General features: G+C 40.8%; 1 protein-coding gene across 1 annotated transcript; it reads right to left on the reverse strand.

Moving 5' to 3' along the window:
* Positions 1 to 68: 68 nt before the first annotated feature.
* Positions 69 to 16,478, reverse strand: rnf31 (ring finger protein 31). The gene is made up of 24 exons (XM_028004745.1): positions 16,292 to 16,478; positions 15,148 to 15,353; positions 14,409 to 14,555; positions 13,098 to 13,253; positions 12,947 to 13,003; positions 12,754 to 12,874; positions 12,000 to 12,161; positions 11,765 to 11,918; positions 11,548 to 11,693; positions 10,284 to 10,405; positions 9,771 to 10,037; positions 9,326 to 9,652; positions 8,609 to 8,794; positions 8,308 to 8,514; positions 7,408 to 7,581; positions 6,618 to 6,716; positions 3,902 to 3,991; positions 3,681 to 3,795; positions 2,867 to 2,979; positions 2,038 to 2,151; positions 1,589 to 1,637; positions 1,409 to 1,505; positions 853 to 1,018; positions 69 to 769 (listed from the first exon to the last, which is right to left on the reverse strand). Exons 2-24 carry the CDS (start codon positions 15,349 to 15,351, stop codon positions 722 to 724), a joined length of 3,321 nt encoding a protein of 1,106 aa, XP_027860546.1. The 5' UTR covers positions 15,352 to 15,353; positions 16,292 to 16,478; the 3' UTR covers positions 69 to 721.
* Between the last annotated feature and the right edge of the window lies 1 nt (position 16,479).

The raw sequence follows: 16,479 nt of genomic DNA on the forward strand, positions 1-16,479 counted from the left end.
TTTTCTTCACATTTCTGCCCCCCAATAGCAAAGAAAGGAGCAGGAAATAAAAATGAGAATTTCTTCAACTTTTCCATTTTGAACCATTTATTAAAATCTGATGTCATCATGTGAACACCAAAGCAGAAGAAAAATTTAACATCTGCACCAAAATCTAATCAATATAACAATGTTTTCATTTGTTTCCCCACATTTAGCTTCGTTATTCGAGTGTAAGAAATAAAACTGTCAGATTCCTGCAAAACACAGTGAATTACTTCAACTTTTTCATAAAATCCAATTAAAAAGCACAAAGCAAGAGAAAATGTGCAGAAATTTTTAAAATAGATTGTGCTTCAACAAAAAAAAAAAAATGGTTCAGTGATTTCTATGGAATAATCAATCAGATTTCAACACTGCAAAAATACAAAATCCTACCAAGTATTTTTATTCTAGTTTCCAGAGCAAATATCTGAGTAATAAGACAAAACTGACTTATAGATAACTAATCAGCAAAATGCAGCAGCTTGTTTTAAGTTCATAATTCCTTAATACTGATAAAAACAAATTCTAGTTCTATATAAGTTATAGGAAAATATTTTGTTATAGGTGAATTTAACCTTTTCATCAATATTAATGAATTCCTGACTGAAAACAGGCTCCTACATGTTAATTTTCTCTGCCACAGAAACCAGATAAAGATTCTTGGTAAGAGTTTTTGCAGGGTAAGCATTTCTTCAGATTATTTGCTTCGAGGAACTTTTTCTCCAAGAGGAACCTCCATCAGTTTCTGCAAAGCGGAACCAGAACAGTTGGATTAGCAGCGTCTCCGGGTTTATTAGAGCAGATGAGTTTAATCCTGCCTGTCCTCACCTTCAGCAGGCGGGCGCTGAAAGCGTTGTCGTCCTCTCCGTCTCCCTGCTTGAGGTCCCCCAGGTATCTCTGGCAGGCCACAACCAGCTCCTGGGCCTCGTAGAGAACCGCCGGGTCCAGAGAGTGGTCGTTTATCAGGCTCACCAGGTACTCCCTGTAGTGTTTCCTGCAGAAAAAACAACCTGAGACTCAGAGGGTTTCTGTCAGAGCTGCTTCAGCGCTTTAGTGACACCTGGAGAAGATTTACGTGAAAATAAAAACATAATCAATGAGAATGGGAAAAAAAAGATGACATTAATTTAAACCTTTAAAACACTGCAGGTCTCTGATTATGGGAGGGAGGGAGGGATGTTTTAAACAAACCGGGCCCCTTCGGACCGTCAGTTGTTCTTTTTTCGGATTTCTCCGTTTTCTTTTTCCTAAACATTTTTAGTAAATAACTAAAAAACAAAATCAGTGTTAGGAGGAAGAGCAGCTTCACTTCGCTGCAGAACCTCTGGGCTCGACCCGACAAGCAGGAACCGTCCGGAGGTTCTGTCCGGTTCTGCTGACTCACATGCAGAGCCCCGCCTGGCCCGGCTGGGTCTGGAGGCCGCACGGCGAGTCGGCCGGCTGGCCGCCTTCGTCCTTCTGCTCCATCACGCCGCAGGAATCTGCGGCACAGAGACCGGACCGTTAAGACGGGAAAGTCCAGAAGGTCCCAATTATTTCCACAGCAGAACCGGCCGGCACTCACCGGTTTGGGTTTCATTGGAAGGATCCGTGTTGAAGGCCACACCGCTCCTCTGGTGGGAAACAAGACAGGAAATTAATTTACGCCTTAAATTAAACTGAACTGCTTTTAAATCAACTCCTGATGTGAAAAATGTTTCTGTTTCGGCTAAAAAATAAAACAGCAGAGAAATAAAGAAAATAAGAAAAGTTAAAATAAAATGGAAATGAAAAGAAAACAAAGATGAAAAGGAGAACAGGAAAAGTAAAAAGATAAAATATGAAAGGAAAGACGACGACGGTATAAAAAGAGATGCTAAACTGGGATTAGCATCTCCCAGTTTAGCATCTCCATGAACTCAGAGAGGAACTCTGCTTCAAATGTTCAATCTCACATGAACAGTCTAGACGTGTTCTGGAGGAAAGGGTTCTGGTTCCCCTTTCCTCCCAGTTCAGAGCTGGAGAACCAGTTACCTGCAGCAGAGCCTGCAGTCGGTCTGCGTCCCAGTCCCGAAGGTAGAACAGGCAGTCTCTGGGGTGGTGGGCGTGCAGGCCAGGGAATTTACACTGAGGAATCTTACACTCCATCTGCAGGAGGAACAAACACCAGCATAAGAAACATCTACTGGGAACACTGGGACCAGACGCAGCTCAGCAGGGAGCAGAAAGTTTTCTGGAAGGACGAAAACTAAACAAAGGAAACAACTGAAAATTATAAACAAGGAGGAAAGGTCCTACTCAAAACATCCTGGAAGGAAGGAAGAGAGGGAGGCAGGAAGGAAGAGAGATAGGAAGGAAGGAAGGAAGGAAGGAAGGAAGGAATGGAGGAAGGAAGGAAGGAAGAGAGAGAGAAGGATGGAGGAAGGAAGGAAAGAAAGAAAGAAGGAAGGAAGGAAGAGAGGGAGGCAGGAAGGAAGAGAGATAGGAAGGAAGGAAGGAAGGGAGGGAGGGAGGAAAGGAGGGAGGGAGAAAGGGAGGAAAGAAGGAAGGAAGAGAGAGAGAAGGATGGAGGAAGGAAGGAAGGAAAGAAAGAAAGAAGGAAGGAAGAGAGATAGGAAGGTAGGAAGGAAAGGAGGGAGGGAGAGAGAGAGAAGGATGGAGGAAGGAAGGAAGGTAAGAAAGAAAAAAGGAAGGAAGGAAGAGAGATAGGAAGGTAGGAAGGAGAGGAGGGAGGGAGGAAAGAAGGAAGGAAGAGAGATGGGAGGGAGAGAGGGAAAGAGGGAGGGAGGAAGGAAGGGGTCAGACGAGCGCCACGCCGCGTTGCTAACTCCACCCAGGCTGCTGCGTCGTCATGGGAACCCACCTTGTAGTATGGGTTGTTGCAGCCGCTGCAGAACTGGTGGCGGCACTGGGAGCAGGTAAAGTGCATGCAGCCGCCTTTGGTCAGCGCATACTGGAACTTACACTCCGGGCAGGCTGCAAGAAAAACACACACTGGTCAGATCAGAAGGAGAAAGGCTTTAACTGGGAACACTGGAAAAATAAAATATCACCCACTAGTTCTGGTTTAGCTGCTAGTTTAAATATCTTAGTTAACTTTAAATAAGACAAAACTAACTTGTTTTTATGGAGCCCCTAGGAGACATGGGGAAATGTTATTCCCAGCTCCTCTGCTAAAGAAGCTGGTTATTCAGAGTAATGTAACCAAGTATACTCCCAGAAAGTTGAGTGGAAGAAAAAAGTATTGGAGGAAAATTTACACTTTTTAAATCCTGGCATTTCTGTTTAAAATACTTTTTTATTGATCTTATGCAATACTCAAATTTTCCGAGGTACAAATAATTAGAAAGAAAGAAAATATTTCCCTCCAGATGAAATAAATCTCTAAAATATGAGTTTTGTGATATTTAAGATTTTTGAGCTGCACCTTTAGATTGAGTTGGTGATTTTCTTGTGACAGCATCATGGGGAAGACACAAAAAATAATTGCTAAAGAAGCTAGCTATTCACAGAGTACAGTATCTATGTATATTCCCAGAAAATTGAGTGGAAGGAAAAAAATTACATTTCTGTAAATCTATGTTATATGTGAGTTTCGTGATATTTGAAGTTTTTAAGTTGTACCTGTAGACTGAATGAATGTTTTTCTCAGAGATAATTGCTACTTTCTTGCTTACTGATGCCGTTGTCCCTCAGGTAGCCGGCCAGGCCCTGCCTCTGGTACTCCGGGTCGTTCTCCCGCTTCCACAGCTGGAACTGCTCACAGGAAACGTCCTGGTGCTGAGGCTCCCACTGGAACGGAGGCACAGCAGCTGAGCGGGGGCGCTTCCTCAGATATTTATCTGGCTGAAGGAAGACGAGCGACTCCCACACACATTCCTGCAGAGGTCAGACTCACCGGTTTCTTGCACTGAGCGCAGAAACTCTTGCGGCAGGACGGGCAGGTGACCTTCAGCTGGTTCCCATCGTTGATGAAGCCGGAGGTGCACTGAGGGGGAGAAAAAGGGAGTGAAATGTTCGGTCTGTCTTCTAGTTTTTCTTTGATTTTATTGTAAGTTTGTTAAAACTGCATCCTGTTTGCTATTTCATTTAGTTTTAGTAACAGAAAACGTCCTTGAACAGGTTAGGAAAGGTCTATGGCCTATACAAAACATGCTCAACACAGATTTTGCACAAAATGATGAGTTTTTAGTCTGTTCAGTTCTGCCTATTTTGTTTTTATGGCATCTTATCACTTTAAATCCAAATAAACTGCTGCTGACCACATCTCCCAACTCATCGTTTACACTCGCACTTGAAAATGGATGCGCAACTACACAACCGTACATCTTTGAAAAGCAGAAGTGGAGCCTCATGTGCAACCAACAACAATGCAGCAAGTGGTTCCTGGATGGTAAGTCAACAACAAAACTCTTGTCTTTTCCAGCAGCCATTGTACAGCACATACAGCAGTAAAATCAGCTGACCAAACGTGCTGAAGCTCATCTTGGTTGCTAGGTAACGGGTGGAATTCCGCTGGGGTTGCTAGGTAACGGCAGTGCCTGCTGATTTGTGATGTTACGTTCCAGAGGCTTTTTAATCGGCTCATTGTCCAGACACTAAAAACATTAACTTACTATCAAAATAACCGCTGGGTGGTTTGTTTTTTTTAAGCGCAGACTGTAACAAAGGAAGCGGATTGCGGCGCAAAGGAATTCTGGGTAAATACAATCAAACGACGTGCTGCCCTAGAGCTAACGGGAGAAATGTCTTGTGGTCTACTACTAAAGACTAAAGTGAAATCCTCCAACCACTAAAATATGTTGCCTCTCCATTTTTGTTTACATTTCATGAAACAGGAAGTTGTGCTCGGTGTCTTCTTCAGAGGTTTTTGTGTTGTTTCCCTTAGTGCAGCGCCCCCTTAGGTGAGGAGGGGAACAATTTGCTCAAAGGATTTGTTTGGTTTCACTCAGTGCAGTCAGAAAGGGAACTGCAGCAGCCGGAAATGTAATAAATGTTGCAGTTTTAGTCCCAAATACTGATAGTGGATCTAATTACCTCACTTCAAAAACAAAAAACAAAATCTTACTAAGTAATTTTGGTCTAGTTTTTAGTGCAAATATCTGAGTACACTTGAAATAAGACTAACTAGTAACTTTTCAGCATGATATAGAGGCCTGTTTTAAGTAAATAATTTCTTAATATTGATGAAAAAGTTCTAGTTTCATTGGCAGATAAATTATTACACGGGAAAAATGTCTTATTAAAAGTTAAATAATCTGCCAATGGAACTAGAACTAGTAAGATTTTGTGTTTTTCCCCTTTCTCTTCATAGAAGGTCATATATATGCTACTTCTGAGTATGTAAATGTAAACTGGAAATAATTAACCTCTGACCTGAACACTTCAGCCCCACACCTGGTTGGATTTCTTCCCATACCGTTTTCTATATGTTTGTTCCCAGAGTTACATCAGGTCAGGGTAATTTAATTATGCTTACGAAAGGCTGTGAGTTTTATTCATTTTAATTACTTCTGATAATGGTTTTGATCTCAGTAAGGTTAAAGGTCATTATTCAGCATATTACAGAATATTTGGTGTCTGAACTATTAAAATGATCAGCTATGAGCATTTTGGATTCGTCATGGATATAAACTGTTTGCAGGCGGCTCTGCATAAAGTTTCAACCTGATCTTCCCCCTGATTGATAAAGATATTGAAAATGTGATTGTGTAAAAACCATAAAATACTGATTAACTGGTATTTTAAAGTCTAACGTTTTATAAAATGGTTAATTTTGTGCACATTGTGAAACGTCATGTCAACATACAGAAATTATGCAAAAATGAAAGTATAAAAACAAATGTGAACAGTAGGAAGTTATTCAATGCATTTCAATCAGCAATCTTATTAAAAATGGACAAAATATGCAATTGAACATGAACTTGTTTCGTAACAGGAGGATCCAAGTAGATTTTTATAAAATATTTGTACTTTTTCACCTCCTCGGGGCAAGATGGACCTGCTCTAGCCACACAGTACCACAGCGCCCCCTGGTTTTCACTTTTAGCACCAAGACTGTGTGACAGTTAAGCTAAATTAAGCTAAACTATAATCTCACTGTTGTTTAGTAAACGGGAAGGAATGTGCAACTTTATTTACGCGTGTCAACAAATATGACACGAGTAAATAAAGAAAGCTACACAAACCAACGTAATAAATAAAATAATTTGTTTCTAGAGAAAATATCCTCGTTCACCTGAAATGAGACGAAACTAATGAAGAGATAGGAGCTTGTTTTAATCAGTAATTTCTTAATATTGGTAAAAATGTATTGACAGATTATTAATGATAGACATTTTTCTCATGCTATATATGAGTTTGTTTCTCCTTATTTCAAGAGGGCTAAGATATTTGCACAGTGAACTAGACCAAAAATATGTGGTAAGATTTTTTGTTCTTGCCAGACATAATGATTTTTTTTGTATTTTGGAAAATAATTTAAAATAACTTTAAACAAACTGCAGCAGAACAATGTTCATGAACATCAATAATCTGCAGGGGGAGGAGCAGATCTCAGACCGATAAACACAGAGAGGAAAGATTTGAGCTCTGAATGTTTCTGAACGACTCACATGACAGCACCAGAGGAATTTTGGGTCCTTCATGAGCGCGTGCTCCGTCAGCTTCTTGTGGAACAGCTCGTACACTTCATGCTCCAGGCAGTCGCGCAGCTGCAGAACAAAACCAAAACAATTCAGTTCCCATGTTTCGGTTAAATAAGACTCAGTTACACTCAACCCTGGTTCGTTAACCTCTGACCTGTTGACCTGGAGATCTCCAGGTTTTCCTTCCAGAACATTTTCAGAAACATTGTGTTTTCTTTAGACATAATTATGTCGGCATACAGGTGCAGAAAACAGCAAGATGTGATACAAACACGTGAATGATGCAAACTCCAAAACACACCAACACAAAACCTAGTGGTGGAGCCAGATTAAAGTTTTTCATCGAGTTAATTAAAGGGTCTGTAATTAATTAATCACAAACTGTATGTCAATAGCATTTCGTCTGCAGTTCTGCAGCATTTTGTTTGATGTTCTGCAGCATTTTGACCCTGATTGAAGCATTTTTCTTTTGCAATGTTTTTCTGTTGGATTTGTTTTTCTTTGTTGGCCATAATTAAGCTGCTGTAATGATCATATTGTCTGTAAATCTGTGTAAATTAACAGTTACTACTTACTTTGAATCTTACTCAGGTAAAAACCACCTTAAAAGGTGAAACTAAACCACAGGTTTTTAGTGTGATTGTGTCTCGTTATGCTTCCTTTTCTTCAGATTTTATTTTAGTAATTTTATTGAAAAAGTGAAACCATTAAGACACAGATTGATTATAAACAAATTTTCCTCTCGTTCCCAGTTTACCTGGATGTCCAGGGTGGAGAAGTAGCTGTCCAGTTGCTCGGGGTCGTTGATGTCCGGCTCGCTGCAGGCGGGACACACCATGTCCCGGATGTGTTTGTCTCTGACGGCGATGGTGAAGTGCTGCCGGAAACACTCGTGGCAGACGGAGCACTGGCAGGACGTCAGAGACTGCATCTGCAGCAGCGACATGGAAACACAAAAAATAAACGAGCTTTAAATGCTGCTGTAGCACACTAATCCCACAGTGAAATTCAAGCACCTTTCACGGTAAGTTCTCAAACTTTTCCAGCGTCACACTTTAGAGATTAAAAAAAATACAAAGAAACTAAAAAAAGATAGTTTCAATTTATGATTGTAAAATTTATTACTGTTATTAATAAAGCCTTGTGACTGTATTCTACATTTTACAGCAGAGACAAGTTAAACTAAAATATAACATTTTGTTTTGAAATGTCTCTCACACAGACACCCAGTTAGAGGTGGTAAAATACCCAGTAGATAGATAGATAGATTTTATTACAGACTCAGAGTCCAAATTCATAAAAAAGAAAACAAAGACAACAAAAGAATAAAAAGTACAAAAAGTACAATTAAAAAAATTACCCAAGAGTTGAACTATGTGAACATATTTTCCCTCAAGTAAAGATCAATAGTAGCTGTCCAAGAAAGTAAAAAAAGTATTTAGTAAAAAGTCTACTGAAGAAATTTAGGACTTTTAAGGACCAAAATGAAAATATTTCTTTTAAATAACAAAATTGGGCAAAAGAAAAACATTAATGTTGTTCTAAAAATTTGTTTTGAGCCCCACTAGGGTGGCGTTATATCTGAGCGCATAGTGAGACTGATCTCAGCGCATATATCTATGTGAAGGACCAGTTATTGCCGTTCCGACTCCCTGACCTTGCTGCGGGGGAAGATGCTCAGACAGACGGGACACTCGGTGTTCAGCAGACGCCGGATGAACTCCCGGTCCTGAGACTCCTTCACGGCCTGCACCACGTCCTCCAGGGAGTAGTTCACGTCCGGCTCCTGGAGCAGCGACAGCGCGAGCTCGCAGCGCCCCCAGCTGGGCAGGTCGTACAGCGCCAGCAGGCGCCTGCACATCCTCTGAAAAGCAGCAGCAGACATCCGGCGCGATGTGAGGGAGGAACGCAAACCTTCCAGAGCAACAAACGTCCCAGGAGACAGACAGTCGCCTGACCTGCTTGTCCGGGTGTTTGGGGTTGATCGGCGGCTCGGGCTGGTCCAGCCAGATGCGCTGGTGGAACGGCTCCATTAGGGGGCGCTGCAGCAGAGACAGAGCGCCCTTGATGTCCCCTCCGCTCTGCCGTAGAGCCTCTTCGCACTGCGACATGTCCTGGAAGCCCAGGGAGTGAAGTTCCCTCATCTGCACACGAAACAGGAAGAGATCTCAAACACAGCTAATCATTATTTCAGTAATCAATTTTTCTTACGATTAATCAGATAGAAAATGGCACATTCTACAGTTGTTTCATTTAACCTCAAGCTTTTGTTTTAAATAAAATATTAGAAATACATTAAAAGATGCAAATAAACATTTTATTCTCTCAAAGCAATAATATAAAATTCCTTCAGTGAATGTGAACCGGATCAATCTACAACAGTTGTACATATTTACAGACAAATGTGTTTTTATCTTAATTGCAAAATCTGTATATATTTTCCAACGTTTTGGATTAATTACGGCTCTGAGTATGTTTTCTCTCAGCATGTTGCCTCTAGTTAGCGATTAATCGATGATTAAATTAGTTGACGATTATTTCCCTAATCGATTAATTGAATTTAATCCAATTAATCGTTTCAGCCCTAGAATCGACTTTTCCTAAACTGAGCTAAACAAGATCTGCCCAGTGGTTCCTGCAGGTCATCTCCATAGCAACCGTTGTCAGGGTCCTACCTTGACCTGTCTGTCCCTCAGCAGCTGTCTCACAGCCTTGTCCTTGTTTCCGCCGGCTGCCAGCCAGGCCAGCTTGGCCTCGGCTCTGGACAGCTTCACGCCGCCGGGCGCGGCGTTCTGCTCCGGCCCGTCCCTCTCCATCAGAAGCGCCGAGCCGCCGTTGCCCGGCCTGCAGGTGAGCTGGACGGAGGCCGCCATGGCACAGATCTCGTCCAGCAGGTGCGGCAGCTCAGAGGTCAGCCAATCACAGGGGTTGATGCTGCTGCCGCCGCACATGCTCAGAGCAGCGTAGACCTCCTCGGGGCTGACGCCGCGCTTCTCCGCTTCCTGAAGACCAAACAGGATCAGAGTTCAGAAGGACGAAAAGAGGGAGTGAAGGAAGGAAGGAAGGAAGGAAGGAAGGAAGGAAGGAAGGAAGGAAGGAAGGAAGAAGTGTGTTTCTTACTCTGATCTGGTGGATGAGTACAAGTCCATCCTCCCTCATCGTTTTCTGCCTCTTCAGATCCAGGTTGACTCGGGGCCTCGGCTGCGGCTTCGTGCCCAAGTCGGGCTGCTCCTTGGTGAAGGAGGGCGGCTGCTGCAACGGTTGCTGCAACGGTTGCTGCAGCGGCTGCGGCGCAGAAACGCCAGACGCGTCTTTGGACGGCAGACTGCACATCTCACACACCGCCAAGGGCTTGGAGTTCACAAAGGTGCAGAACTGGCAGGTCCACTGAAAAAACACAAATATATAAAATATAAGAGGAACTAAACCACCAGGGGGCGCTCCAACAGGAAGTTAGACACAAAATGAGGGGGGGAAAAAAAGCAAAAATAAAAAAATTGAATCCCATAATTTTGTAAACTTCCATGCTATAAACATTACATTTCCCACAGGAAAGTGACATTTAAACAGCACCAGGTCTCAAATTATCCATAAAACCTTTAAACACAGAAATATGACATCGTCAGCAGAGACCTTTGACCCAGACTCTGGAGCTGGAGGGACAGGCGGGCGAGTGGCCAGGCGGGGGCGCTCACACACTTCACAGAGGATGCTGCTGCCTTGGTTCACCACCGTGCAGCTCTTGCACTGCCACTCTGAGGGAAAACAAACAAAAATAAATAAAAACGACAAACTCCATAATGAGAACAGATCTTCTCTTGGAGGAATGCTCAAATATATGCAATTCAACTGGAAACCAATTAAATCTGTTTAGTGGGACAGAAAACAGTCAGAAAAATAAAAAATAAAGAGTCTGGCTGATAAACTAAAAAAATGCTTACATAATTTTTTTAAATAATTTTCTTCCAACATTTTCTGTTTATGTTCAATCAAATTGGATAAACGTCTCAATATTTATGTAAGTAGTGTGTCTATACCAGAGGTGTTCAAAATAAGGCACGAGGGCCATTTGTGGCCCTCTGGATGATTTTGTGCGGCCCACAGTTCTAGAATGACGAGAGTTTTAGCTGTGAACACAGGTGAACAATTTTTTTCCCCATTTCCTTTAGATCGACAAACTTTACAGACAAAATCTTAAAATTACAAGAAAAAAAAAAAGTTTCTTATTCATTGTCCAGGTTTTTGAACTTGTAATTTTGTAGAACCACAAACATCCAGCAACACTTATTCGGACTTTGGGTCAGAAAAAATAGAAATAAAACAACCATTTTTATGTTTTGCATTTAAATTTTTTTTAAATCTGACATGTCTTAGTTTATTAAGATTAAATAATGTCAGATTTTTTACATTTAATAGAAAGTAAAAAAAGAGGCCTGCACTGTAAAAACACAAAATCTTACCAAGTATTTTTGTCTAGTTTCTAGTGTAAATATCTTTGTAAAACTTGAAAGACAAAACTAATTCAAAAGTGGCTTTTCAGCCAGATAAATAAGTTTAAGTAAAAACGTCTTGAATATCAAATTACTTCACCTATAACATGAGAAAAATGTCTTATAATAATCTGCCAGTGGAACTAGAACTTTTTCAACAATATTAAGGAATTATTGACTTAAAACAAGGTCCTATTTCTTGCAGAAAAGTTACTTGTAAATTAGTTTTGTCTTGTTTTGAAGTGTGCTAAGACATTTGCTTGTTGGTAAGACTTTGTGTTTTTGCAGTGTACAGGTGCTTTTAACTTTTTTTGAGGACAAAACGTTTGGACACCACAGAAAGCCTCTGTCCAGTTCGTGACACCTATTGTTTTGGTGCATTGGAGGTTCGTGTGTCCGAGGCCCACCGGTGTTCTGTGAGGTCGGACCGGAACCCTCCGGGCCAGCGATCGCAGGAGTGGCGAGTCGAGGGCGGTCGCAGGTCGTGCAGAGGACGGCTCGCATCTCGTTCACAGTGGTGCAGTGAGCGCACTCCCAGGTAGACAGAGACGGACTGGGAGAACGAGAGCAACACTTAGCACTGGTTTCCCTTCCAGCGATGGCGTCGAGGAGCGTTCTGCTCACCTTGAGGTGCTGGTGGCGGCGGCCAGGTTGGTCCTGCTGTGACCTCTGCGGTCCGGATGGGAGTGGAAGAGCCGGTCGCAGTTCAAACACAGCCTCTGGATGCAGGTGGAGCACTGGATGCTTACAGAAGAAATGCCGCAGATGCTGCAATTCTCTGCAAAACAAGACAAAATTCAGAAATCTAAAATCCAAAAGAAGCAATTCTGCATCAGTTCTGTGGAGCAGCGTGACGCACCCAGTTGGGTTTTCTGTATTTTGTCTCGCTTGTGATTGGCTCTGGAGGGGTGGCGGTGATACAGGTCGTCACATGCGTCGCAGAAAGGCTTGTCTTCACAGGACGGACAGACGAGTGTGGACGCTCCGCCGCAGAGATTACACTGACCGACTGCAGGGGGCGCTGAAGACAGCAGAGACAGAATAAGAATAGAGCAGGACAAAAACCTGGACAATGAATGAGAAACTTTTTATTGTACCAAACTTTTTTGTAAAGAGATTAAGGTTGTTTTACTCTTCTAAATTTAATTTGACCAAGACACCAAGATATAAGGCTTTTAAATTGCAATAGCTTTTTTTTAAATCTCAATTTCTTGAGTTTATTTTGCTACAATAATGTTAATTGTCACTATTTTATGTTATTCTAAGCGTGTATCATTTGAAAATAATGTTAAAAATGATCTAAATTTTAAGCTGAATCTGTGTTGTTAACAGCTGTCAGTATCTCCTGGTGTTGTTGCAGTAACTGCAGGCAGATAAAAACACATAACGACAGTTTTATCAGAAGATAATGAAAAATGAGAATTCCAGGGAATTAAAACCTGTAAACAAATGTTTTTTCACGCTTATTTTTGACTTTGCAGATGATAAAAGCTCATTTCAGGCTTTTGAAGCTGCAAAACTTCAACTGAGACGTGAATATTTTCTATTATAGTTGTTGATACTCTCCAGAAGAAGCCTCCTTTCATTTTATTCATTGTGCAACACAGACTCACCTGCTGGTGGTTTTGGAACTTGAGTCTGCCTGGGTAAAGGAGTCGGTTTAACTAAAAGGGGCGGAGCTTGAGGTTTTTCTCCTTGTCCGTCGTCTCTCCTTGAGTCGTCAGTCTGCTCCTTCTGCAGAGGAAATGCAGAACATTTAGGATGTTTCCTGAAGTCTAGCTGACTGGGTTGTGTTTTTCTCCTGACCTGCAGGGTGAGACCCGGGATGATGTCTTTGAAGCATTCTGGGTGAGGATGGACGCCCTGCAGGTTCAAACAACAAAACAAAGTTGTTGGGTTTCTCATCCAGAACAGAAAGAGAAACAAAGAGCGGGTTTCCCCAGGAGCCGGCACTGACTTTCAGAAGCATGTCCACTTCGGTGCGCAGCGTCATCACCTCCAGCGTCACCGCGGCAACGACGTCACAGTCCGGCTCGGTGACTTCGTCGGGGAAGCTGAGGCCGTCGATCTGCTGGTTGGTGTATCCGTACAGAAACAGGACTCTCCGGCCGCCCTGTTGAGCAAAACCAAATACGACGCAGAGGAAACATTTCTCTGATGTTGGTAGAAACTAAAGTCCAGGCAACTAACAATTATTTTAATAATTAATCTGATTTTAAAAAAACAAAAAAACAGGCGCATTCTGCAGAATTTTCATGTGACAACTTAAGCTTATTTTATAAAATGTTAGAAATAGATTAAAATGCAAATAAATGGTCCTATTCCTTCATAAAATGCAAAAACAGGTGCATCTGCACTTAGTCCTTTCTGCTTGACTTAGCATCAATACAGTGTCGGGTTAATCTGCTGATTAGTTATTGGATTCACCAATTAATAATTTGATATAAAAAAGGTTCTTAATAGGAGATTTCATTTTTGCAGAATTTGAACTGGGTGAAGCTAAACCAGCAACTTGAGGAGTTCTGGGTACAACATATTTAAAGAGTAATAAGGTTTTTTTCCCCATCTTGAATGCAAAATGTTTTTATTTTTGTAAAGTTTTTGCTTAATTACTGCTCTGAATATGTTCTTCTTTCAGCAAATTGCCTTTCATGACTCCAGTTAATTATTAATGGATTACTAAAGTAGTTTACGATTATTTCAATCATCGATTTATTACAATTAATCAATACAACCCTCCTCAGGTCTTTATTATTTTTCATAGATTATTTACACACACTTGTTGCAAGTAGTCTGGTGTTTTTGATGCACATGTAAATGTTTTTAATTATTCTACTCAGTTACATATTATTTTGGATTAAAGGACACAATTTTTAATAATTGTACAGTATTTTATGTTGTAATTTTGCCCTTACTGTACAGTTTGTTGCTCTTAATTCAGTTTTTATATGTATTATATTTTTATCTCAGACATCAAAATATATTTCTCTTCTACTTTATTGAGTTGCAGCACTGCCAGAACACGTAATGAGTGAATGTGACATATAAACGCACAAATATATATGCACACACACACAAGTCTCACTGCAAACCTCTAAAAGTGAAACTATAATTCAGCCTTTATAGAGTTCAGAGTATCAACTATTAGATCAACCCGAACTCGCCATCACTGTTACTATAAAAAAACTATTTAGAATAAATAAACAAACGCCTGGCAGCGCAGCATCATTGTGTTAGTCTGGGGGAAACGTCTGTGGATTTTTCTCACCTTGATGGCGTCCACGGTGGTCCTGAAGACGGGGTTGTTGTGTTTGACGCTCCTCCAGTATCTGGGCCTGGTGGGACTCGTCAGGTTGCAGCCGTATTTCTCCAGGATGCTCAAAGCTTTGACGAGTCGACTCAACGACTCCGACGCCTGGCGAGGAGAAAAGAACCAAAGGAAAAAATATTAACATGACAATCCGTTTACATTCATTCTGTTGACGTTCAACTGCAAACCAGAGGTGGGTAGTAACTAGTTACATTTACTCAATTACATTTACTTGGGAAACTTTTTTTTTTAAATTTACTTTTACGAGTATTTTTACAATGTTGTATTTTGTACTTTTACTTGAGTAATTTTATTATGACGTATTTCTACTCTTACTTGAGTAAAATTACTGAATTTTCTACCCACTGAATGAAAAACAAACATGTTTTAACCAAAACTCCACCAGACTCAGAAACACAACTGTAGTTTCTGTTAAAGTTTCATAAGTTTTTTTCTCTTACTTGAGGTTTTACTTCAGTAAAACTATGCTGATGTAGTGCTATTCTTACTTGAGTATAATTTCTGGGTTCTCCACCCACCTGTGCTGTAAACTGATAAGAACTACTTAAATGACACACATTTTTCCTAATATTGTGGATCACAAAGCTAAAAATTAACAAGACAAATGCACTGCTGCATAAGGAACAACAGAAATCATCAGCCGCGTTGCAGGAAGAAGTAGGAACAGAAGAGAAACCTCGAGGTTGTTGCGACCGGCCGTGTTTTCCTTCAGCATCTCCTCTGCTGTCAGATGGCGGTACTTTTCTGAAACAGGCAGAGAGATGCTGGCCAGCGTCAGGACTTCGGCCTTCACATCCTGGGCTAAACCCGACGACGACAGCAGGGACTGGGCTCTCTGCCGGACCTCCTCCATCTGGACCGACTCGGCGCTGCTGCTCATCGCTGCCGGGGAAAAAAGATACCAGTTTGATAAACTGTTACAGCTTTCTAAAGGCACAGATAAGCTGTTTTTTGCTGAACATAATTGCACGATTTCACATTTCGAAAAAAAATGTCCTACTGGAAACATTCCAATTTAAAAAAACTTGTTTTTTGATTAAATGTTTCGCTGCTAGGATGATTTAGCCGTATCGAATTTGGTTTATTTCACAAAAATCAAAAGTAAACACTTTTCTCACATCTGACTAGTCACATGATCAACAACGGATGTTAGCCACTGGCAAAAACTACAAAGAAGACGATGAAGAAGTAGCTGGAGAATCATGGCGCAGCATGTTTTTTACTGACTTATTGCGTAAACAAACTTATTGACGTATGATTTAAATTTTTTCTTATTTAAAGGAAACACTAATTGCAAATTTTTATTTATTACATTTTTCGCATAATATCAACAAAGTTTTGCACACATCTGTGATGGAAACGCAGCTAATGTTGCTGCTTTCCTCTAACTCCATGTTTGCAGAAACTATAGCTGCAGTTTTATTTGCTAAAAAAATGAAAGTTTGTTCTTTGTCTTCATATTAATTCATACTGACATGAATTATGGTCATTTTTACAAACTTTCCGTCCTGAATTACTCAAGCATTATTAGTGATTACAATTCTACTACAACCTTTAATTTAAATTAATTTTTGTTTAACTCTGTACATGACATAATGGGAAACTCCAACCCGGGCTAACATTAGTTACAGAAATAAACAGCTGAGAAAAGCGAAAGGATCAGTTTCAGTTATGCTTATTTAAACTAAATGAGACATTCTGTAACTGTGTTATAACGCTGTTAGACAGATTACAAGTTAAGAAAGCAATGTCAGTTCAGCTGAAAGTGAAACCTGAAATCAAAGTCAACAACAAGCTAGCTGTTTTGCTCGTTTACTCACCGCTGTCGCTCTTTCTACTGATTCTGACAGGTTTTTTTCCCGCTTCCGCTTAAATGTAGAGTTTTTAATTCTTTATTTTGTCCCAAAAATGTCTTTAACACACCCCATCTTACTCGGACACGTCTGTCCGTGTGTGACCAACTGTTCATGCGGAAATACAAATTTGAGGACTGCAGACTAAAATATAC

This window comes from Xiphophorus couchianus, chromosome 21 (genome assembly GCF_001444195.1).
Source record: "Xiphophorus couchianus chromosome 21, X_couchianus-1.0, whole genome shotgun sequence".
Classification (NCBI taxonomy): Eukaryota; Metazoa; Chordata; class Actinopteri; order Cyprinodontiformes; family Poeciliidae; genus Xiphophorus; species Xiphophorus couchianus.